The sequence below is a fragment of the Ochotona curzoniae genome, unplaced genomic scaffold (genome assembly GCF_017591425.1).
Source record: "Ochotona curzoniae isolate NIBS_2020 unplaced genomic scaffold, NIBS_Ocur_1.0 contig_3819, whole genome shotgun sequence".
Lineage (NCBI taxonomy): Eukaryota > Metazoa > Chordata > Mammalia > Lagomorpha > Ochotonidae > Ochotona > Ochotona curzoniae.
In genome coordinates this window covers 30,239,108-30,263,778 of record NW_024466004.1, presented here as the reverse complement: position 1 = coordinate 30,263,778, position 24,671 = coordinate 30,239,108, and the positions used below count along the sequence as shown (strand labels likewise).

The window sequence follows — 24,671 nt, the reverse complement described above, 5'->3', positions numbered from 1 at the left end:
TGTCCAGCTCTGGAGACACCACTCGGAGGTCGCGCTCAGCCGCCCCGGCGGTGACGACAGGCCCCGGCCAGGTGGGGTGCAGTCGCCAAGCCCCACGGAGGGCGTGTGAGCAAATGCTGCGTCGCCCGGCCCGGCCGAGACGCGCCTTATGGCGCAAGCGCCGAGCCCCCGAGGCCCCCGCGCCGCGCATGCGTCAACGCAGCCACACGCTCTGCGGGCAGAGGCCCTCACTTTGTCGTCACAGGGCAGATGATCCGGGTGCGTCCCCCTTTTCCCTCCCCCGTCCATCGTCCTCCCCTTCCCCCTCCCCTTGTCCCTCCGTCTTCTCCCTCCTTCCTCTCTCCCTCCCTCTGGCGTCTTCAGCCGTCCCTCGCTTCCGGTCAGCGGCCGTCTGCGGAAGAGTGTCCCGCCTCTTCCGCCAGTACGGCGGCGGCGGCGGCGGCGGCGGCGCCTGCGCGTCTCCTGTCAGGGTCAGCAGGCGGGCCCCCTGGACGGTCCACCTGCGCGTCGCGGAGCCGCGCCCCGGGGGTCGATGGCGATGAACTATAACGCGAAGGATGAAGTGGACGGTGGGCCCCCGTGTGCTCCCGGGGGCACCACGAAGACCCGAAGACCGGATAACACGGCCTTCAAACAGCAACGGCTGCCGGCTTGGCAGCCCATCCTGACGGCCGGCACCGTGCTGCCCACCTTCTTCATCATCGGCCTCATCTTCATCCCCATTGGCATCGGCATCTTCGTCACCTCCAACAACATCCGCGAGATCGAGGTGAGGGCCGGGGCCGGCGGTGGGGAGCGGGGGCGAGCGGCGGGCCGGGCCGGACACTGCCCCGGCCTCGCCTCCGCTTCCTCTTTGTGCTGCTGCGGGTGTCTGGCAGGTGCGCGTCTGGCCTTTCTTCCTCCTGCCCCCGGGAAGCGGCGGGGTGAATGTTGAATGCCGAAGGTGGGTCTTTCTGAGTCCGTTTGTGGGATTCGCTGGGGGCCGGGGCGTCCCGCAAGGTGACCAGGTCCAGGGTGTCAGGATGCAGAGCCGGTAACGCATTGATCGTGGTTGGGAAGAGGACCCAGAGTCCTGCAGGTGTCCGGCTTCTCAGGTAAAGCAGCTCGGTCACGCGTCACCCGTGTGAGGACACGGGCTTTTCATTGTGAACTAATTAGGTGGTGCTACTTGTCGGGTAAGATGCAGGTGAAAACCTGAAACTTACATTTTACAGCAAAAACTGTTGCTTTTGGGCTGCATTTGTTAGTAATTATGCCCTAGGTCGGTCTCTCTCTCTCTCTCTCTCTGTCTCTCTCACACACACACATTCTCACAGTATTGCTTACACCTTACCAAAACAGCCAGTGCCCACACACAGGCAGGCACTGGTGCACTACCTACTACAGAATGTTACTGGTGTTAATTTTACTGCTCATTTTACGTCTGTGAAACCCAGAGGAGCTTCTGCAGGGCAGGCTTCGGCTACTTGGAGAGCAGCAATCTCAGTGGGTTTGTGCAAACGCAGCAGTGGTAAGCTGGGGTGACGGTGTGTGCACGTCCTGTATTAAACACCTGCTTAGGCGGTTTTATCTGTTTGAAAAGGCCAGAACTGCTCCCAGCTTCTGTTGGTTTCTAATGTTCTGCCACACACATGCTCACATTTTTATATTTACTATTTTTATATTTGATTTAAAGGTACTTTAGGAATAATTTTATTTTTACTGCTAAAATAGGAATGAAAGTGCATATTTCTCACTTTAATTTACAGTGTATTTCTAAAACCCAGTTGACAGGTTTTTTTAATAGAAAATTTTATTGAAAATTATCTTAACTGTAATAATAAGGGAAAGTGTCACAGTATGTTTTTCCAGCATGCAGATTGGCAGAAACAGTGACGGAGGGTTGAGGGGAGAGAGCTAGAGACCGAAGGAGGTGGCTTCCTCCCTGCGCTACACTTTCCAGCTCTCCAGGAAAACCAGGCAGGTCTGCCTTCAGGTGGCCGTAGCAGGACGCTGTGTGGAGTGTGGTAGCATCCCAAGAGGTGGCTTACTCAGGCGCAGCGCAACTCCTGCCCTGATGTGATCATTGCAACTCCCTCATAGTGCCTCTTCGAAATGTGGCACCTCTTGTCTTCCCAGCCTCAGCAGCTTCATGTTTTCTGTTGTGTTTGAACAAAGTGGTGTCCTGTAAGGATCCTGGGCTGCAGCTGGGGGCCACGAGGAGCTGGGTGAGTTAGATTCTAGTCATCTGCTAACCAGCTAGGTCTCTTATAAAGCTTGGTCTGCCAGACCTCATCTATCAGAAGACTGGGTCTCTTGTAAGATATGAGACCTAGAATCAGGTTAGATAAGATGCCTGGCACTCAGTTATGATGAGCTCAGTTAATCAGAGATGAGAAATATACTCAGAAAGGTTGAGATTTAACAGTAGACAGGAGTATTACAAAATTGGAACAGAAACACAGATGTCTTGATTTCTAACTGTAAGCTTTCCCGTGACACCAGGAGTCTTTCTGTAATTTCAGCAAAGTAGAAGAAAATATTTAACATAGAAATTTAAATCCTCTTATTTAGACTTAAAATATTAAGATGAAAGTAGTAGTAATACTTTGAAATTTTTTATGACTATTACTAAATTACCACTCAGTTGCTCTTAATATTTACTAGGGAGTGAAGATATTTACCTTTCAATTTGTTGGATTTTGAAAAAGTATTCTTCACATTAAGTAGTAGGTGAGATGGAAATTTGTTAAGTAGTTCTCATGCAATACTTTAATCTTGAATTACCTAAAGGGTTGGCTGCAGCTTCTTCAGATTACAGGGCACTGAAGTTAAGGGTCAGGGCATTCGAGTTGAAGTCCTGGGGCCTAGCATGATGGCTCAGTTGACCAATCCTCCTGTGCCATTAGAAACCCAAATTGCCTGGATCCCATATGGGTGCCAGTTCGTGTCCCAGCTGCTCCACTTCCCATTCAGCTTGTGGCCTAGGAAAGCAGTTGAGGACGGTCCAAAACCTTGGGATATTGCAACCTGCAATGGAGACCTGGAAGAAGCTGCTGACTCCTGGCTTCAGATCAGCTCAGCTCTGGCCATTGTAGTCACTTTGGGAGTGAACCAGTGGATGGAGGATCTTTCTCTCTGTCTCTCCTTCTCTCTGTAAGATTTACCTTTCCAATAAAAATAAATCTAAAAAAAAGAATTGAAGTTCCAGCTCTGTTGTTTTCTATAATTTAACTATAGGCATTTTCTTTTTAGCTTCAGTTTCCTTATTATAAAATATGTAGAATATTGCATGTTTTCTGACATGTGGGAACTAGAAGCAGTATGAGTAAGGTATCTGTAGGATGTTGTAGGTTCTCCTTTCCTGAAGAACCAAAAGATTCAGATTAGATAATCTCCAGGGTTTTTGCTCTGCTCTAAAATTCTGTGATTACCCACTTATATGATATAAAACATAATGCACATTCATATTGTATTGCCTTTAGCACCCCAGGAAATGACTGCCAGGAATAACTGGGAATTTTAGGTAGATACTGAAATATGTAGTTGGGCACGTTAAATCCATTATTATGAGTACTTCAAATTTGTTTGTTACATATGCAGAAAAGTGGTTCTGAACTGGTCTGGAGTTAATAGGAGAACCTAGGAAACTTTCTCAAGGTACACATGGTTCTTTTTGTTGTTAATCACTCATTTAATGTGTATAGAGGGTTATTAAATGTAAATGAACAATGAGAGGTTCTTGGCAAAGTTTACTTCCATGCAGAGATTGTTCAAATCTTTTTAGTTGATTGCTTTAGTTTTGAAATTTTAAAAACCATTGCTACGGCAAAGGTGACATCAAATCAAAATATTTTTGTAGTGTAGTTTAATGTACTAAGATCAGTAATCCAATTTTTTTTAAAAGATCTATTTATTTATTTGAAAAGAGACAGAGAGAGGTCTTCCATCTGCTGGTTCACTCCTCAAATGGCTGCAATGGCCAGAGTTGGACCTATCTGAAGCCAGGAGCTTCTTGCAGGTCTCCCACGTGCGTTCAGGAGCCCAAGGACTTGAGCCATCCTCTGTTGATTTCCCCAGCCAAAAAAGTAGAGCAACTGGAACGTGAACTGGTGCATATATAGGATTCTGGCACCATAGGCGGATGATTAGCCTGTTAAACCACCACATCAGCCTCCCCTTCCCCCAATTTTTAAAGTGTGAAATCAACAACTTTCTCTCAGAATCGCTGACACTGAAGCTTTTTGTATACTTCAGACTTCCTCCAAACGATGTTAGATGTTTACACCTTATAATGTTTATATTTGATATTCTTTGTTCTCTTTGTTAGATTTAAATGTTGTAATAGTTGATTTTTCAGTTTTTTCATAAGTACAGTGAGTCTGTTAGAAAAACAGTCAACTTTACTACTCATGAAAATATTTTTAATACATAGATTATGTTTATTAATAAGATTTTAGTATCTACTGATTATTATTAGCATGAAGTAAGTGTTGTTTTTCATTTGACACTGGGGGAGTCAAGCACATCTTCCTGTCACAGAGGTTATTGTATAGGGCTGCTAGTGGTGAGCTGTACAAGTTTACTTATGATGCTACTTTTAACTTTTGCAAAAGCGTCTCAGTGTAAAGTCATGAAGTTAAAAGCAGATGAGGATACTATTCAGGGTAACAGAATGAATTTAAAAACTAAACATACTTCAAATTAATTTTGCCAAGGCAATTGGAAATGAATTTTTATAAAACCTTAAGAGGATTAACTCCCTACTCACACATTGGACAGAAAAACTCCATTTTTCTCCTTTTTAACCTTACTATTATTTCATTTTACTCTCAGATCAGTTACTCTTGATTACTTTGTTTCCTTGGTTTCTGATTAAAAATACGCTCTTGTCCATATTTTTGCTTGTGTGTAGTTTGAATTCATATAGTCAAAATTTTTAAAAGAGATTAAATTTCATCTGTGCTTAGTGGTCTTTGCTTCTACCTTTTAGGTAAGAGTCAAGGAAGAATAAGTTGCTTTATAGAAATGACGTTAAAGATTAGGTACTTTATGGTAAGAAATTTGAAGATACTAGTATTTAAATTAGCTGCTGTTACTTAGAAGTAGGCTCTTGGGATCTAAGGGTTTGTAGCAGTAGTGTTTTTTGTTTTTTTTAAACCTGTTTCTCACATTCAATACTTAAAACAAGGGATGACAGAGTAAATATGGCTGGAATGCTTTCAGTGGTTCAGTAACTGGTAGTGTTACAGATGAATATTTGCAGTAGATTTGATCGTAGGGAGCTGTATCTTTGGATCTTAGTCATGTCAAATTTTATTCTCATCCCTGAAGGAAAATCCATTCTTCTCATTTGACGTTTGTTACCAAAAAAGAATTGTGCACAGTTATTATGGTTTGAATTTCGTCAATTAAAATTGGTACAAATTTGTTTTCTCTCTTGTTACAAAACAACTTACATAATTGTCCTTGCCCTTTGGTCTGCAAAATCTTAGATGTTTTCTGATCTTTTATGGATAAGGATTGCCTGCCCCTGACTTAAGACTTCTGGAGAAACATATTGACAATTTTAGCATTTGGTACCAAAATAACTGTGCTTAAGTCACTGTTCTAATCTTCAGTAATCATTAGAAGTAGAAGTAGATGTAATGATCTCTGGTAATTGCTAATGTTCTGTAGTCTTTGTATGGATTTAGTAAATATCAAATAGCTGAATTCACCATTAATCTTGTCAGCAGTTCTTCTCAAATAAAATTCAAACAATGAAAGTTGTTTTTGAAGTCTTACATTTTGTATTTATTGAAGTCCCTAGAAGTATTCCAGATAAATTCTTTAGTGTGAACAAATCAGCTTAAGAGTATACTTAAAGTGCCAGTGTTAATTTGATTAGTACTTAAAATGATTTACCTTATTACTCAGCATTTTGTTGAATGATCTGTTTGGTTGTTACATTGATTTTCTTTTAGAGAAATTTACATATAAAATGCAAGTTTTCCTGTCCTCTTTCCTTACAGTGTAAAAAAAATTTATGTGCTTCAGATTCTTCCTTTCCCATTTCTTAGGAATGAAATGTATTTTTGGAATTACTAAGAAGAAATGCAGGTTTAATTTAGGGGAACAGTTCCAATGGTAGCAAAGCAAAGTGGAGAAATATGATAACTCCTCAACTTATGTAGAGTTCTATATCTGTTTCATTTTGCTTCTAGTTCTTTGTCCATTGGACTTAAGCTAATGGGTATGTTTTACATGCTTATCACATTTAATAATCATTAATTGTTCAAAAATATGGCAATCATAGCTTCTCTTTGTTTAGGTAGCCTCTTAAAATTTTTTATTTAGAGAGAGAGAGAGAGAAAGAGAGGGAGAGTGATCCTCTGTCCACCGTTCCCAAATGGCCACAATGGCCTGGCTAGGTCAGGCTGGAAACAGAGCCAGGAGTTTCCTCCTAGTCTCCCAGGTGAGTGCAGGGGTGCAAGCACCCATTTCTCAGGTATGTCAGCAGGAAGCTGGATCACAAGTGGAAGAGTGGGGACTCAAACTGTCAAGCATTGCAAGTGGCAGCTTTGCCCGATAGGCCACAAAACTGGCCCCAGTAGTCTCTTAGTAGGAATTATTTAGTGTAAACTTTTTTTTAAAAAAAGATTTATTTATTTATTGGAAAGTCAGGTATACAGAGAGGAGGAGAGACAGAGAGGAAGATCTTTTGTCCGATGACACACTCCCCAAGTGAGTGCAATGGCCTATGCTATGCTGATCCAAAGCCAGGATCCAGAAACTTCTTCCGGGTATCCCACATAGGTGCAGGGTCCCAAAGCTTTGGGCCATCTTGGACTGCTTTCCCAGGCCACAGGCAGGGAGCTGGATGGGAACTGGGGCCGCCGGGATTAGAACCGACGCCTATACAAGATCCCAGGGTGTTGAAGGCAAGGACTTTAGCCGCTAGGCCACGCCGGTGGGCCCTGTAAACTTTGTTTTTTATAATCTGATAAATTGTTATACACAACAGATTAAATATGGTAATTATTTGATGATTAGAATTTGCCGAATATGTCCTAATTTATCATATATTTTAATCAACATTAGACATTTTCTATATATAAAGTACCTTTCTAAGATGGGCCACAGAAAATGTTTGAAAGCAGTCTTCCACTCCTCTTTTTAAGTGGAGAACATGAGCTTGAAATCGTTGAGGAAGACGAGAAAAATTCAAAAGAAAACTAAGAATTGCTAAGTGAGTGGCATATACAATATGCCCTAATAGTTCAAGGGAAAATGAGATCACATTTGTCTTCAAGGACAAGCTTTATGTAGGAAGTGAGTTTTGAGCTAGAACTTGAAAGATAAGTGATACTTTTGAAGAAGTTTGAAGTTATTCTTAGAAAAGAGGTTAGTATGAGTAATGATCTTGTTGCAAGAAATCAAAAGTTGTATGCTGGCCTGGCGCAGTAGCCTAGTGGGATCCCAGATGGGCACTGGTTCTAATCCTGGCAGCCCTGCTTCCCATCCAGCTCCCTGCTTGTGGCCTGGGAAAGCAGTCTAGCCTTGGAACTGAACCCACAAAGGAGAGCTGGAAGAAGCTGCTGGCTCTTGGCTTCAGATCAGCTCAGCTCCGGCCGTTGTGGGCACTTGAGGAGTAAATTAGTGGATAGAGGATCTTCCTCTCTTTCTCTCATCCTCTCTGACTTCCCAGTAAAAATGAAATAAATATGCATTTTTAAAAAGTTGTACAGAAAGATTGGAATAATGACAAATTGGTTGGTGGAAGATTCTGAATAGTCTTAGGAATTGGTAATGAATGTATTAAACCAGTAAAGTGACATGAGGTAAGTAATGTAATGTGTAGCCTTTAGGATTGGCTTTAGCAATGAGGAATTCGTGTTTACGTTTGAATACAAGATGCCATAGGAAGCCAATATAGAGCCCTGTTATTACAGTCTTTTGTGTCATTGACTGCCCCGGCATTCTTACAGGTTGGCTCTCATGGCCACAGTCCAGGAGAAGGTTAATTGCCTTTTCTAAGCAGCAGGAGGGATGGAGAATGAAGAAATAAAGGTCTTTTAAGGAAAATTCTTAGAAACTGCTATATACTGCCTTACCAGCTGAAAGGAGACTGGAAAATGTAGTCTTTAGTTTGATAATATGGTTTTCAGCTGGTGAGAATTTTGTGCTGTAGAAGAGGAAGCAGAGTCGTGGACAGGCTTATCGGCAGTCTACAACACAGGGTTGTGAGATTATGTGGCAGTAAAGCAATCTGCCAGTTACATGAGAGATTGGGGAGAGAAGACATGAGTTTCAACACCTGAGTTACTAATGATTACATCTTGATATTGGGGTAGTAGTATTTTGAATTTTAATTCATATTACAAGTAGTTGCTTTTTTATGTGAAGAGCAAATTTGGTATGTGATTTGCTGATTCATTTTTAAAGAATAGATCATAGAAGGAATGTAGAGAGTCACACCTTCCTTTGTCTTTAACCTCTTTTTTCAATTTTTGTTCAGACCATAAATATGTTACAATATCTACTCAAAAAATCCTCTCCTCTTTAATAGTGAAACTAGTAACAGTAACTAATAATTTGTGAATTTGAAAGAATTTTATATGCATGATATCAGTTGATACTGTGACTTTTTTAAAGATGATTATTTTTTTTACTAGGAAGGCAGCTCCATAACACTCAGGCAGACACTTTAGTTGCTTATACCCATTTCTTTCCTTCCTTATCTAAGATTTATTTATCTGAAATGTAGTTACAGAGAGATGGCATTGTAGGGGATGAGAGAGAAAGAGGGAGGGTGGGAGATCATGCGTCCACCATTCATTCCTCAAGTGCTACAGTGGTCAGTTCTGAACCAAATCTAAGCCACGGGCTTGGAACTCCATCCAGGTGTCCCACACGGGTGGTAGAGGCCCAAATGTTGCTTTCCCAGCAGACCAGCAGGGAATTGGGTTGGATGTGATGCAGCCAGGGCTCAGCAGGTACACATAGGTTGCTGGCATTACCTGCAATGAATTTAACACCGGGTCTTTTTTGTTTTAAGATTTATTTATTGATTTAAAAGAGTTACAGGGAGAAACTGGAGAATCTATCCTATTACAAAAGATGCAGACAAAGAACCAGATGAAAGAAATGCATAGGGCTAGAGGTAGAGGAAATAGGGTAAGGAGCTCCCATACTCTGACCACGCAGCTCTCCAGCCACCTCCATGTATTCAGCTGGCAGGAACTCCTTCGATCTCTGATAAAAACCCATAAGTACAGGTTTTTGTGGAGGTTTCATTGTGGTGTTGTGGCTGATTAATAATTGGCTGCTGCTGGTCAACTCACCCTTCAGTTTCTGTCTCCCCACCAAAGGCTGGGGAGGTGGTGCTGAGAGTTACGGGCCTTTAAGGGTGTCTTGGTTCTTAGCCTGACACTGTTCAGATCCCCCAGCTACCAGTTATCTCATTAGTATACAAAAGACACTTTCTAGACTCAGATTTCAGGGTGCCCCAGGACACCACCCAAATATATGTTTCTTGTAAATCACAATTTCACAGGAAAACCAGTTAAGAGGAAAACCAGAACGTTACAGTGGGTGGAATCATTGTCTTAGAAATCCTAGGAACCAACCTAAATGTTTATCCTATCTCTAGGCACTAAATATTTTAGATTCTACTTTTGTGAATATTTCTCTTTTTGATTCCTGCTGCCAGTTTCTTTATGTTCTCAACATTTCTCACCTTCATCGTGGAAGTAACATTCTGTTTCCTTCACCTGTCTTTTGTCCAACATTCTCTTTAGTCATTCTGTACATTATTACCATATCTATTGCTTCAAAAAGACTAATATGAATAGCCGAATTCTCTTACTTAAAATTTCTCCTATGTCTGTCACCCTGCAGCAGTCAGGACACTGTCTAAGTGCTTTTTTATAGAATGTAATTTTCTTCATGATAGGCTGTGTTCTACTTCTCTGTCCTCATTGTGTACCATTTTCATACATTTTGCTCTCACCTTGACGAACTACTGCTTCTAGATCTACCTGAAATAACCTCTTTCCTTATTCCACCACTTTATTCAAATTGTTACTGCCAAAGTTGCAGAAAAAAGGTTTCCTGATTCCTCTCTCCTCATCTGATATATGTGCCCCTCTCAGGTTTCCTGAATGCTAGCTAATGACACCTGGTAATGTTATCATGGATTGGGAGTGCCTGCATCAGAGCCAGGCACTTGGATACAGGATGCAGATGTTCCAAGCAGCTACTTGATTTCTTTTTTTTTTTTTTAAAGATTTAATTTTTTATTGCAAAGTCAGATATACAGAGAAGAGGAGAGACAGAAATATCTTCTGTCCGATGATTCACTCCCCAAGTGGCCGCAATGGCTGGAGCTGAGCCAATCCGAAGCCAGGAGCTCTTCCAGGTCTCCCACAAGGGTACAGGGTCCCAAAGCCTTGGGCCATCCTCGAGTACTTTTCCAGGCTACAAGCACGGAGCTGGATGGGAAGTGGAGCTGCTGGGATTAGAACTGGTGCCCATATGTGATTCTGGCATGTTCAAGGCAAGCACTTTAGCTGCTAGGCCACCGTGCTGGACCCTAGCGACTAGATTTCAATGCTTTGTGCTCATCCCTTTGTAACAGTTATAAAAGCATATTGCTATAATTGCTGTACTTTTATTAGTTATTGTTAATGTTCTAGCATGATTAATTTATAAATTAAATTTATCAGATGTGCAGGGATAGGGAAAAGCAGAAATTTTGAAGAAGCAAAATTTCTAGACCAAAATTTCTAGGGCAAATTCAGGCATTCATAGGAGGACTTGGATTATATCCCCTGCATATAAGAGGAATTGGGACAATAAGTACTGAATTATAAAAATTCTATTTCAGTATCTAATAGATACAATGTTCTTGGGATTATGACTACTCATCCTTTTTCCTTATGTTCTGTGTATTTACTTAGAGGGCAGACACAGGTGTAGAGAGAGAAGCAGACAGAAATAGACCTAAAGAAATCTTTGCTGCACTCCCCCAAATGCCTGCAGCAGCCTGACTGGGCCATTCCAAAGCCAGGAACCTGGAACTCAGTCTGGACAGCAGGGACTCAAGAACTTGAGTAATCACCTGCTCTGTCTCAGGGTGTACATTAGCAGAACGCTGTTTTGGGAGTAGAGTGGGTCCTTGAACACAGGCACTCTGATGTGGGATGGCGGCATCCCAAGAAGCATCTTAATTACTGTACCAAATGCCTGCCTGTACAAACTGACATGCTTGCATAATTTTTTAAAGGTTTATTTGTTTATTTGAAAGGCAAAGTGACATATAGAATAGGTAATCCATTACTGGTCGACTATGCAAATGACTGCAGTAGCCAGGACTGGAAGTCTGTATCCTGGTCTCTCACGTGTATAGCAAGGGCTCAGGTACTTGGGTCATCATCTACTGCTTTCCTTGGCGCATTAGTAGCAAGCTAGATCAGAAGCAGAGCTGCTGGAGTTCAGTATGGGTCGCTGGCATCAGAAGCAGCACCACAACATTTGCCCCAATTGAGCCATTTTTAGTCTGTATTTTAGATAAAATAAGATTTCATAGTACTCTTTAAAATATTAACATATTGGAATCAGTATGGTGGCATATAAGACGTATCCTCTATCTATGGAGCTGGTGTTTCATATGGGCACTAGTTCAAGTCCTGGTTGCTTGACTTCTGATCTCTGTTAATGGCCTGGAAAGCAGTGGGAGATGGTCTAGGACTCTGGGCCTTTGAACCCACATGGGACACCAGGAGAAGTTCCTGTTCGACTTCAGGCTAGCCCAGCTCTGGCCTACGTGGTCATTTGGGAAGTGAACCAGTTGGTGGAGGATTGCTTTCTTCCTGTTTCTCCCCTGCCTCAAGTAAAGATGAATATCTTTAAAATATTAGCAAGTTAATTATTGATGCCAGTTTTATTTTAAAATATGACTTGAGTTGACTTACATGCTGAAGTTATCATAGGGCATATTTACATAAGCTTATGGGAAGCAGCAGACAAGTCTGATGAAAAGAACAGTAACTGTGGAGCTAGACAGATCTGATTGTATGTGGGTTGATTATATTCCCCCAAAAGATACATTGAAATCCTCACTCTAGCTACTTCTGAATGCAGCTATGAAAATAGAGTCCCTGCAGATATAAGCAAGGTAACGTGAAATCACTAGGGTGAATCTCTTTTCAATGTGACTAGTTTGCTTATGCAAAGGACCTGTTATGGGCATGGGACGAGAATGCAGGGTGACAACCGAACCAGAGATGGAATGGTGCAGCACAGAGAACTGCCAGAACTGAAATGAGACAAGGATGGCTTCTACCTAGAGATTCAGAGGGTATGTGGTTCTGCTATCACCTTGAACTTGAGCTTCCTTTCCTCCAGAAAACATAAAGCTCTCTTGCTCTGACACAGCAGCCCTATAGAACAAATGTAGATAAATACCAGCTGGCTAGTCTCAGGAGACCATCTAACTTCCATGTATCACTTTCTTCATTTGTAATAATTCTGGCATGGAGCAGACGTCTAGGAAATAGCAGATGAATTTTCCCGTATCTGTCCTTTTCAAGGGCAGTGTACATGTATCTGTCACCTGATTCATTGATCATTTCTAAGTGGAAGAATGTGATTTACTGCTTTAATTAGGAGTAAAAACCTACTTTGTGTTTCCCTTTGGTATTTATAACTTTTAAAAAGATTTATTTTTTTGTTATGAAGAGTTATTTATTTGAAAGACTTAGAGAGAAATCTTGGATTTACTGGTTTACTCCCCTGTATGGCTGCAATGGCAAGAGCAAGGTACTTCTTCCAAGTCTCCCTTGTGAGTGAATGCAGGGGCCCAAGGACTTAGGCCATCTGCTGCTTTCCCAGGAACACTATCAGGGAGTTGTATGGAAGTAGAACAGCCAGGACACGAACCAGTGCCCACATGGGATGTCGACATCATAGGCAACTGCTTTACTCACTGTGCCACAGAACCAGCCCTGAGTGCTTCTAATTTCTAAAATGTGTTATTTTTAAAATGCTTATTTATTTTAATCCACCTGAAGGAAGAAAGATAATGTGAAGGATAGGGGAGGAAAAAAGGGTGACAGAGAAAGAGCAACGGAGAGAAGAGAGATATATAAAAGGAGAGATGGAGATGATCTTCTGTCTGTTGGGTCACACTCCCCAAATGCCTGCAGCAGCTACAGATAGGCCAGGCTGAAGCCAAAAGCCATGATCTCAATGCAGATTGCCCACTTTAGTTGCGGGGGTTCAAGAACTTGGCCATGAGCTGCTGTCTCCCAGGATACATAGCAGGAAGCTGGGGCCAGAACCTGAATGAAGAAGCCAGAGCTGCAGCTGGCACTTGGTGTAGAATGGGGCATCCCAAGCATAGCCTACCATAGCTTTACCACAACTCCTGCTCCCAGAGCAGGAAGGTTGGGCACGTGGCAGCTTGCTTGTCTGTAGTTGTAGGGAAAATGTGTTTTTTCACATTGATGTAGATGGGGCTTCAAAAGGATCACAGAAAATCTAGAGCATCTTTTAATTCCACTTTTTTCAGTGATGTTTCTGAAGATTCCCTGCATTGCTTATTTGATTTTTAAAAAAGGAAGCATTTTTTTTAATACTTTAAAAATATTCAGTACCCCAGGATCCCTGCCATCTTATTATGCCTCTTTTACTCTTATTCTCAAAATTTATGCCTCCTTTCTCTCCTACCAGTACCTGGGTTGTACAAATTATTTGGTCTACAAAGATAGTAAACTCTGAAGATCTTAGGAAAATTCCCCATATTTTCAATAGGACGTCAATAGGAAGCGTGGTAAATTACATTATCCTTTTTGTGATAAGAGCATGGACTATCACTCAGTGGTTAGTGCTTGCAGACTTCTCTTTTTACCTAAGATTGATTGATTAAATCCTCTCTTCTCTTTTCCCTTTCCCTTTTCCCCACCTCCCTCCCCCCCACCTCCCTCCCTTTCTCTCTCTCTCTCTCTCTCTCTCTCTCTCTCTCTCTCTCTCTCTCTCAATTCAGAGTTACAGAGAGAAACTGGATTTTCCATTCAGTGATTCATTCCCCAAATGGCCAGAGGTAGACAGTCTGGGATCCAGGAGCTAAGAGCCTCTTTCAAGTTTCCCACATGGGTGCAGGGGTCCAAGTCCTTGAGCCATCCTTGGCTGATTTCCCAGACCATTAGCAGGGAGCTGGATCCAAAGTGGAGGCACATGAACTGGTGCCCTTATGGGATGCCAGAGCTGTAGGCAGAGGCTTAGGTAACTACGCCACAGTGCCCAGTCCCATCAGTTTAGCTCATGAAATAGAAATAGAGCTCTTTTGTCTCCCAAACTCTCATAATGGACAATTTCGTAGTATTTGGAAGTGTGTTCAGATACTAGGCACTTTAACAAGAATGAAAATCACAACTGTCCATGAGCGGTTTCTCTGTTTTTATCATCTCAAGGTCTTGATTTTGTACATCAGAAATGACATAGTGTGGCAGAAAGAGCATAGGTATTAGAGATGGCAGAGTGGCAACAAACTGTGTTTAGAATTACTGTGTCTGGGTGATATTGGAAAAATTCCTGGCCTTCCTGAATGACAGTTTTCTAGTTTAAAATAAGGAAAATAAAGACCAATTTTGTAGGACTCATTTTATTTTAAATTTAAAATTTATTTGAGAGGCAGAGACAGGGACAGTTACAGAGACTTCCTATCTACTGTTCCACTCACCAAATGCCACAGAAGCCTCCATCTGGGGCTGATGCTAGGGAGCCAAGAGCTCAGTTCCAGCACGGGGCAGGAAGCCAGCTACCTAAGCCATCACTGCTGCCTCTCGGGGTACAGTAGCCAGAAGCTGGGACAGTTGTAGTGAGGCTAGCATTTGAACCCAAGTCCTCTGATATGGAACATGGGTGCCCTACCTGATGTCTTAACTGCTGGACCAAGTGCCTGTTGTTGTACTTATTAAATAAGGTGATGCATTTTAAGTGTTTAAAACATCTAACACTTGGACCATGTTCAGTAAATAGCAATCACTAAAACACAGTTGCTGTTTTGGCTCCAGTTTATCTTTTAGCCTTGTCTCATTTTCTTCCAAAATGAAATTCTCCATACATCCAAAATGCATTGTCCTCATTGTCCTTCATTGTATTTTGTGCTTTGTAACTTCTTTCTTTTCCATATTCTCTCTGCGTTTTCCCCTTGTTTTGTGACTTGATTAAAATCCTTGGTTCTTCACAGTAAAAAGGTACTGGTCTGTCTACTACCGATTGTCCTTCTGTGACATCCAGCTGTGCACTTAACATTATATGGTAGTTTGCTTTGTTTTCATCTCTGATAAAGGGCAAAGGAAACTCCCTGTTCCTAAGAAAAAGCAGTTTAATAGAAGCACCATTGTGCATGGAATCAGAAATTCTTGGTTCTAGCTGAGGACTAACCATTCTACTTGTTAACTTGGGCAAGTTTATGATAGTATTCTGGCATTTTAGTAAGGATCAAATGAAATACATATGTATAAAGAGCTTGTGCAAGCTGTTGAATAAATATATATTGTATAATTATTGTATTTTTTAAGATTTATTTTATTTTATTACAAAGTCAGATATACAGAGAGGAGGTGAGACACAGAGGAAGATCTTCCATCCATTGATTCACTCCCCAAGCGGCCGCAATGGCTGGATCTGCACCAATCCAAAGCCAGGAGCCAGGAGCTTCTGGGTTTCCCACATGGATGCAGGGTCCCAAGACTTTGGGCCGTCTTCGACTGCTTTCTCAGGCCACAAGCAGGGAGCTGGATGGGAAGTGGGGCTGCTGGGATTGGAACCAACACCCGTATGTGATCCTGGTGCATGCAAGGCAAGGACTTTAGCTACTAGGCTACCGTGATGGGTTCAAAATTACTCTATCTTGTACCATGCCTTGCACATCATAAGGCTTACTTTGTTAGTGATGATAATTTTTAAAAGCACTTTAAAATTTTTCTAGAATCAAAAGACATTAGATAGGCCTTATACTGTCATAGTACAAGACACTGCTTGGGATATCTGCATCCCATAGCTGATTGCTAATTCAAGTCCCAGCTACTCTGCTTCTGATACAGCTTCCAGCTGGTGCATCCCATGAAGTAACAGATGGTGTCCCAAATCTGGGACTTCTTACAGCCCAGGTAGACACTTGGACTGAAGTCAGGGCTTCTGGCTTTGGCTTGACCCAGACCTGGTTATTGTATATATTTGGACAGTGAACCAGTGGATGAATGATGTTTCTCTCTGCCTCAGTCTCTCTCCCTGTGTAACTCTGCTTTTCAAATAAGATGAAAATAAACAAAAATAAGCATTAGAAAAGCTTATATATTTATATAGATATTTTTTTACATTTTAATTTTATTTTTAATATTATTTGCATGGTTGAGAGGGATGCAAAACCAAGAGGATCTCTGGTTAGGGTGGGGAGGGTCATGGTATAGGGGAAGGCAGGTGGGACAAATGTTTCAGCTCTGTCTCTCTCCTTCTCCCTTTCCCCTTTTCCCCTCCCTCCCCCACTTCCCCCGTGCTTCCTCCTTTTCTCCTCCCTTTTCCTTTCCCCCTCTTCTTCCTTCCCATGCCCCTTTTCCCCTTTCCTTCTTTTGTCTTTTTTCCTGGGTCCACTGGGGTAAAGGTAAGAAGATCACTTCTTGCTGTCAAACTGCATAAGCACTCAGGGATAGGGCACAGTCCTTAGAGACCCTGATGTAGGGAAGAGTGTTCTAAGGATGTTACTTGAGTGGTTTTGATACTTCTGAGAAGTTGTATCTTCATTGCACCATGGCTGAGAAAATTCTTCCAAGATCTGTTGGCTGACCAGGTCCTCCTCAGTGCATCCCCGACCCCAGGGATATGCTGCAAAGCTTGGCCGTGAGAGTAATCCAACTTGTTCTGCTTTCCATCCTCTGACAAGGCACTCAGTGTGCTACGTTGGCCCAGATGAGCAGGCTGTCATATTCCCTGTGTGCATCTGGGCATGCTGTCCACTGCACAGGCATCAGCAAATGAGTAGACCTAGTCCTTCATCAGCACTCCAGGGTTGGACCACATACATTGTGATTTTCCCTGAAGCCGGAGCCCTGCTTGCCATGGTCTGCTCTCAGTCCTGGCCTTTGCATGTGCTGGTGGGTTTTGCAGCCTGTCCTAGCTTGGCCCCCTTCCAACCCCAGCTCCCATGAGTGTCAATTGAATTACACGGTTCAGCCTGACTAGCTTGTCACTGTCCTAAGCTCTCCGCACAAACTGGCAGGTGCTGCAGTCCTGCAGAGGTGAGCCCACAAGTCCTCTACAGAATCTGCCCCTAAATCCGGTTCTCTTAATGTTCTGGTGGATGCTGTGGCCCAACCTGACATAGCTCACCCCTGGCCCAACACTTGGGCAGGTACTGTGGCCTAGCCAAGCCAGGGTTCTGCATTCGCCACCCCCCACCTCCACCTTTTGTGTGTACCACCAGGCAATGTTATTTATCCCAGTCCAGGTCTCCCATGTGGGCGGATGCCTTGGCATGACCCAGACATGCCCTCTGGTTTCCCCCATCTAAACCACTCTGTCTCAGCTCCCTTGCCTACTTGTGAGTGCAGTGGCCTGGTTCATAGAAAACCCCAGAAGTCATTTGTCCCCTGTCAAATAGCTGCTCCCACTCCAATATGTCTCCAGACACTCTTCCTTCCCTGGGCAGTCTGCAGTACCTCTGCCTGGGGCCAAGGACACATGTCCAAGCCTGGCATTCCCCGCCTTCCTCATCTGTCTTCAAATGATAATAAAAGACAACTATGCTGGCACACTGGTAGAGTTAACACAGTTTTGGCATACTAGACCCAGAGTGCCTGCTAGCTATTGGCTGCTTTTCTCCCAACAGTGTAGAACTTGCTAGATATAAGGCAGCCTAGGCAGTTACCTACAGCTGGGGAAAAATGTATTTTAAAAGTTATAATAAATATTGTGATAAAAATATTCTAGTTGTCCTCTGAAATTTAGAGTAAAATATTTTAAAACTTGATTTATTTGCTGCAGTTACAAAGAGAGAGGGAGAGATAGAGATTGCATCAGCACTCTTCCCAAATGGCCATAGTGGCCCAGGCCGGGTCATGCTGAAACCAGGAGGTGGAGCATTTTGCAGGACTCCCACATGAGAGACAGAGGCCTAAGCACTAGGGCCATCTTGAGCTGCTTTCCCTCATTGATAGGTAGCTGGATTGAAAGTGGAGTGATGGGACATGGACTGGTCCTCATGTGGGAGATGCTAGCATTGCAGGCAGTGACTTTTCCCACTATCCAACACTGGTCCCTGCCCTTCAATTTTGCTCAGGTGTAATGTGCAGTAATTATTACTAGTTCCAGCAAAGTTTTTAGTTTTGTTGTACGGTGGTTTAATTTATTAGCTCTCAAATTCCATCAAATTAATTAAATTTTCTTAAAGTATGTCTCCTTGATCATAACTGATTATTTCTTTTACATTTTGCCCTAGAGAATGATTTTTTTTTTGTTACATTGCATTATGTGACACAGTTTTATAGGTACTGGGATTCTCCCCACTCCTCCCCAAACCCTCCCCCTATGGTGGATTCCTCCACCTTGCTGCATTGCCACAGTTCAAGTTCAGTTGAGATTCTTTCATTGCAAGCATATACCAAGCATAGAGTCCAGTATCTTATTGTCCAGATAAGTTCAACAGCTTCTTGGGGAGACCATCTCTGTTCTGAAGGTATAGCCAACAGAGTATCATCCCGATCAATTAAAAGCCCAAACGTAACATCAGCAACAATTTATAACATTATGAAATTAGTTGTCTTAGTATTGAATAACCAATATGTTAAAAAAAAAAAGATGCAAGTTCTTAACCACATCCTGTGACTACTTCATTGATATTTCAATTTTAATTTATTTACAACTGGGTTCTGTACACCTTAAAATGGCTGTAGGGTACTATTCAGCTGTCTCATGTCTATTTTCATTGTAGTACTTAGCTTTTTATAGCGTTGAAGTATAATTTTGCTGAACCTGGGTTTTTTTCCGGGAAGTCTAGTCTGGCTTATAACTCTAACAAGACTTATGTCAACAATTTAGGTGCAGAACAGTTTTAGGAGGGGTGTGCAGAGAAATCTTGAATGCGCTAGTGAAGAGTAACTAATCTTTGTGTCCCACCTAGTAAGATATAAGTGAATCCACGCTGACCGTTTCCTGTCTGATTCTAGGCTTTCCTTGTTGTTCTCTGTCCATCTATTCTAGACTTTTTGTTTGGTTGGTTGGTTATTTAGAGAATGATTTCTAAAGAGTTATTTGAGAAGTGTCTGTCAAATAAATACACTTTTGTAATTGGCCCAATTTGAAACTTTCGTAACTTTAATTCTTAAAGTAATTGTTAAGTGAATAAGAAAATGTGGAAATGTTTTAATATTTACTTTTTATTGGAACGTCAGAGAGAAGAAGATTCAGAGAGAAAGATCTTCCATCCATTGGTTCATTCCCCAAGTAGCCGCAATGGCTGGAACTGAGCCAACCCAAAGACAGGGACCAGGAGCTGCTTCCGGATCTCCCAAGCAGCTGCAGGGTTTGGGCTATCCTCTGCTGCTCTCACAGGCCACAAGCAGGGAGCTGGATGGGAAGTAGAGCAGCTGGGATGGGAACCTGCACCCATATGGGATCCTGGTGCATACTAGGCAAGAACTATAGCCACTAGGCTACTACATTGACCTTCTGGAAACATTTTTAAATATAATTTATTTCTGAATCGTTTCATCTTTCTTTCATCTCCTCAGTGCCATTAAACATAGTGGGATAAGGGAAACATTACATATAAATACGCCCTGATGCTGTTTTGGCCCGATAAGTTTCTCTTAATTTATAAAACCTGTGTTTCTGATTTATATTCTTTAGTTTTGGTCTAACTTCTCTTACATGTTGGCAGTGAAAAGAAGTTTCCCAAAGTTTTACGGATTAAAAAATAAGCTTTGATGAGAATATTTATATAGATTATATCAGGATTTGTCAAAATGAAATTTTTTTTCTAAAGTTCTAATGCATCCACTTCTAGAAAACCCATTGTTCTTAATGGCCTTGTGACTTTGAACTTGACTTTGGTCTGTCATCAGGCCTTGACTTTAAAAGCAGTAGTCGGAAGATACCTTTGCTGACCACGGTTTTATCCAAGGGAATATCCACAGTGTGCCTTGAGGTGATTGTAGTTATAAACTTTTACGAAAGACTTGATCTTTGACCTGTTGGTAATTTTCTTCTTGCCCATGGCAGCAATCACATTATGGAGAAAGTGGTCATTTCCAGCACCAGAACAAACACAGCTGAAAATGTGATCCGAGGTGCCATCATCAGTGTTGTTCACAGGGACATCTTTACATCTGAGTGGTACCTGGCAGGGAACAGTACCACTTCTTCAAAGACAAAGCCAAATTTTATCATAATTTTTTAAAACAACCAGGGCCAGTGTGTGGCCCAGTGTGTTAAGCCATTGCCTGTGATATCAATATCCCATATGGAAGCCAGTTGGTGTCCCAGCTGCTCCACTTCCAATCCAGTTCTCTGCTAATGTGCCTGAAAAAGCAGCAGAGGGTCGCCCAGGTGCCTGGGACCCTGCACTCATGTGGGGGACCTCTAAAAAGTTCCTGGCTTTTGCCTGACTTGGTCCCTGCTATTGGGGATAATTGAGGAGTGAGCTAGCAGGTAAAAAAAAAAAAAAAAAACAAAACAAAAACTCTATAACTCTAAACTCTGGCTTTCAAATAAATAGATAAGTAAGTAAGTAAATAAATATTTTAAAAATGAAACAACTAAATGTTATTAAATTCAGGTTTTATTTTCTGGATAAAGATTTTAACCTTTTTTTCTTTTTTCAAATTCTTAAATCAAGCATCTACATATAGAAATTGCTTAGTTGATTTTCAAAAGTAAAGATTATAGAGGGCCCGGTGCGGTGGCGCAAGTGGTTAAGGTCCTCGCCTTGCACGCCCGGGATCCCATATGGGCGCCAGTTCTAATCCCGGCAGCCCCGCTTCCCTTCCAGCTCCCTGCCTGTGGCCCGGGAAGGCAGTCCAGGCCGGCCCAAAGCTTTGGGACCCTGCACCCGTGTGGGAGACCCGGAAGAGGCTCCTGGCTTCGAATCCACATAGCTTCGGCCGTTGAGCTCACTTGGGGAGTGAATCATCGGACGGAAGATCTTCCTCTCTGTCTCTCCTCTCTGTATATCCGCCTTTCCAATGAAAAAAATAATAAAAATAAATCTTTAAAAAAAAGATTATAGATGACTAACCTATGATATGAAGGTAGTAACAGATAATTAGAACTGTTTTAAAAAGTGAGACGACAGGGCCCGGCGCGGTGGTGCAAGTGGTTAAAAGTCCTCGCCTTGCATGCCCGGGATCCCATATGGGCGCCGGTTCTAATCCCAGCAGCCCTACTTCCCATCCAGCTCCCTGCCTGTGGCCTGGGAAAGCAGTCGAGGACGGCCCAAAAGCTTTGGGAACCTGCACCCATGTGGGAGACCCGGAAGAGGCTCCTGGCTTCGGATCGGCATAGTATCGGCCTGTTGCGCTCACTTGGGGAGTGAATCATCGGATGGAAGATCTTCCTCTCTGTCTCTCCTCTCTGTATATCCGCCTTTCCAATACAAAAATAATAAAAATAAATCTTTAAAAAAAAAAAAGTGAGACGACAGACCATAGACTGGTAGAAATACTTGGAAATGACATGTCTGGTAAAGGACTTTTCTCCAAAATTACAAAGAAATAAGAAAATTAACACCATGATGACAAACAGTGTCTTAAACAAATGGTACTAGTTAACAGACTTCCATCGACCGGGTGCCTCAAACCAGAGAAATTTATTTCTCGTAGTTTTGGAGTCTAGGAAGTACAAAATCAAAGTGTTAGTAGATCTGTGCTCCTAATGCAATAAGGTGAGGTCCTCTCTGGCTTGTAGATGACTGTCTTGTTGCTTTGTTCTCAGGTACTAGAAATTGGAAAGTTTCTGTCTTCCTTTTCTTATAAGGACAGTAATTCCGGCGTGGGATTCCTATCTCTTGATCTCATGTAAACCTAATTATATTCAAAAGGCCCCATTTCAGAATACAGTAATGGGAGGGAGCGGTAGAAAGTGTTAAAAAATTTGGGCTTTAACGTAAGAATTTTGGGAGTACTCATCATCTGTAGCATGCAGGTAGCAAATAAATGTGAAAGATGTTGATCAGCATCATATCATTAGGACATTGCAAATTAAAATAGCAAGGGTACCTGAAGGGCAAACATTAAAACACCAAATGCTCAAAAGGGTGTATATTAGCACAAGGTGTCATTTGCTGATGGTGGGAATACAGAATGGTACAACTGCTTTGGAAAACAGTTGGACAGTGTCTCTAAAAGTGAATATTCTCTTAACATATGATTCAGCAATTGTACTTCTTGTATTTATGCACATGAGTTGAAAACTGTGTAGCAGGTTGATTCATAGTTGCTGAAAAGAAGCATTGACAATGTCCTTAATAGGGTAATGGGTAAATAATTTGTGATACATATGAATAGGAGGGTATTATTCATTGCTAAAAATAAACGAGCCATCAAGCCACTGAGAAACATATAAGCCCTTAAATGTATATTACTAAGTAAAAGAAACCAGTCTGGGGCCAGCATTGTAGCACAGCCAATTAAGCTGCCACCTCTGTAGCTGACATCCCATGTGGGTGCCAGTTCATGTTCCAGCTGCACTGCTTTGTGTCCCAGCTGCACCACTTCCAGTCCAGCTTCCAACTAATGGACATGGAAAGAACATCAGAAGATGACCCAAGTGCATGGACCCTGCCCCCCACCTGGGAGGCCCACCTGGGTGGAGTTGCCAGCTTCTGGTTCAGTCTGGCCCAGGCCTGGCCATTAATTACAGCCTTTTAGGGAGTGAACCAGCAGGTGGAAGATATTTTTTCTGTCTCTGCCTTTTTTTCCGTAACTCTGCCTTTTAATAAATAAATATTAAGCAAAAGAAACAGAAAAGTCTACATACAGCATGATTCCAACTATATGACATTACAGGAAAGCCAAAACAATGGAGACAGCGAGCTTAGGGATTAATGGGTAGAGAAAGATGACTACAGCATACAGAAGGTTTTAAGAGTAATGAAACTTCTGTATGACTCAATGACAGATAATGTCATATATTTTTTCAAAATCCATAATACATGCAAAGTAACCAGTACTCAAACTAGTGCTCCTATGTAGGTTGCTTAACCTACTTTGCCAAGAATAAGGAACCTGCCAGTTTTGTGGGAGCTATAAGATAAGGGCATGATTGATACGGCAACATTGGTCATGTGGTTGAACAGTCTTTACAGGACTGCGCCCTTCCCCAGAGGCTAAAGCTCCTGAGCGCTTCACGTTTAGGTGACCCTCCCCTAGTCTGTGTTGTTAACGTGAGCTCTGTTATGGATCAAGAGCTTTATGAATAACAGATATTCCTATCTTACCTGGGAAATTCCAAGCATGAAACTCCACTCCAGCACACAGGTTTGAATAAATGTAGCTCTTGAAAACCAAATAATTTTTTATTATATTTTAAGTATGAAAATGTACCATGAAGTTGAGGTGACTGAAAAATAGTAAGAAAAGCTGACTCATTGATCTTTGTCAATCTGGCATTTTAATAGCTTAAACTTTGTAGTTTGAATTTTTAAACATTAGAATTTTAATTAAGATTTTAGGTGTAACTGTATTTTTTTATGGTAGAGAAGACAGAGGACTTGGATCAGAATGAAAGAGGTCTCTTCTAGAATTTAATACTTGAGACTGGTAAACAAATAATTTTTTTAATAAACATATAATTACGGTCCCATTTGCTTCATCAGACTTTCTCTTTTCATGGCAAGTTCCTTTTGAATGTTCCAGGTTTCCATTTTCTCTAAGGAAATACTCAGTTGTGTTTTTCTTTTGCAGATTGATTATACCGGAACAGAGCCTTCCAGTCCCTGCAATAAATGTCTGTCTCCGGAAGTGACACCTTGCTATTGTACGATTAACTTCACACTGGACAAGTCATTTGAGGTCTGTATTTCTAAGCAATTTGTCAGAAAGGCCATTCTTTAAAGAAAAAATACTAATACTGTATTAAATGTTTCTAAATAGATATTTTGACTTTCTAGAGAAATCACATTTGCATCCACTTACTTTTGAGAAAAATTGTTTTGTATGTGTAGCTTTTGTATTGTACTGTCTGACAAATATGTTTATTTGTATGGTTGACTTTGGTTAGTGCTTGATGATGGAATGTAAGACATTTATTGCACTGGAAATTTTTTTTACATTTTTAATATGTCTAATATTTTTCTTTTGAGATGCATTATTGTCAAAAAGTTAATGGATCTAAAAGTTCAACAAATTAAGAACTAAAATGAGTTACTGCAAAATTTTATAATTTCACAAATTCATTTTGTGTAAAGTTTATATCTACATGTACTTGTATTTTCAATTTCTTGCATTTATATAGGGTAGGTTTGGGTATAGGTTTGCCCTTAGGACATTGGTAAAGAAACCTGTGTCCTGGGGCCAGCACAATGGCTCAACAAGCTAATCCTCTGTCCTGTGGTGTCAGCATCCTTTACAAGTACCGGCTTAGTCCCAGCTGCTTCACTTTCCTCCATTCTCTGCTTATAGCCTAGGAAAGCAATGAAGGATGTCCCAAGT

At 41.8% G+C, this 24,671-nt stretch overlaps 1 protein-coding gene across 1 annotated transcript in view; it reads left to right on the top strand.

Annotated features, from left to right (window-relative positions):
- The first annotated feature begins 232 nt into the window (after positions 1 to 232).
- TMEM30A (transmembrane protein 30A) overlaps positions 233 to 24,671 on the top strand; it is a 41,363-nt gene continuing 16,924 nt past the window's right edge. The window contains 3 exon segments of the mRNA XM_040983643.1: positions 233 to 419; positions 421 to 769; positions 23,925 to 24,032. Coding sequence (XP_040839577.1) covers positions 250 to 419; positions 421 to 769; positions 23,925 to 24,032 — 627 coding nt within the window. The 5' untranslated portion in view covers positions 233 to 249.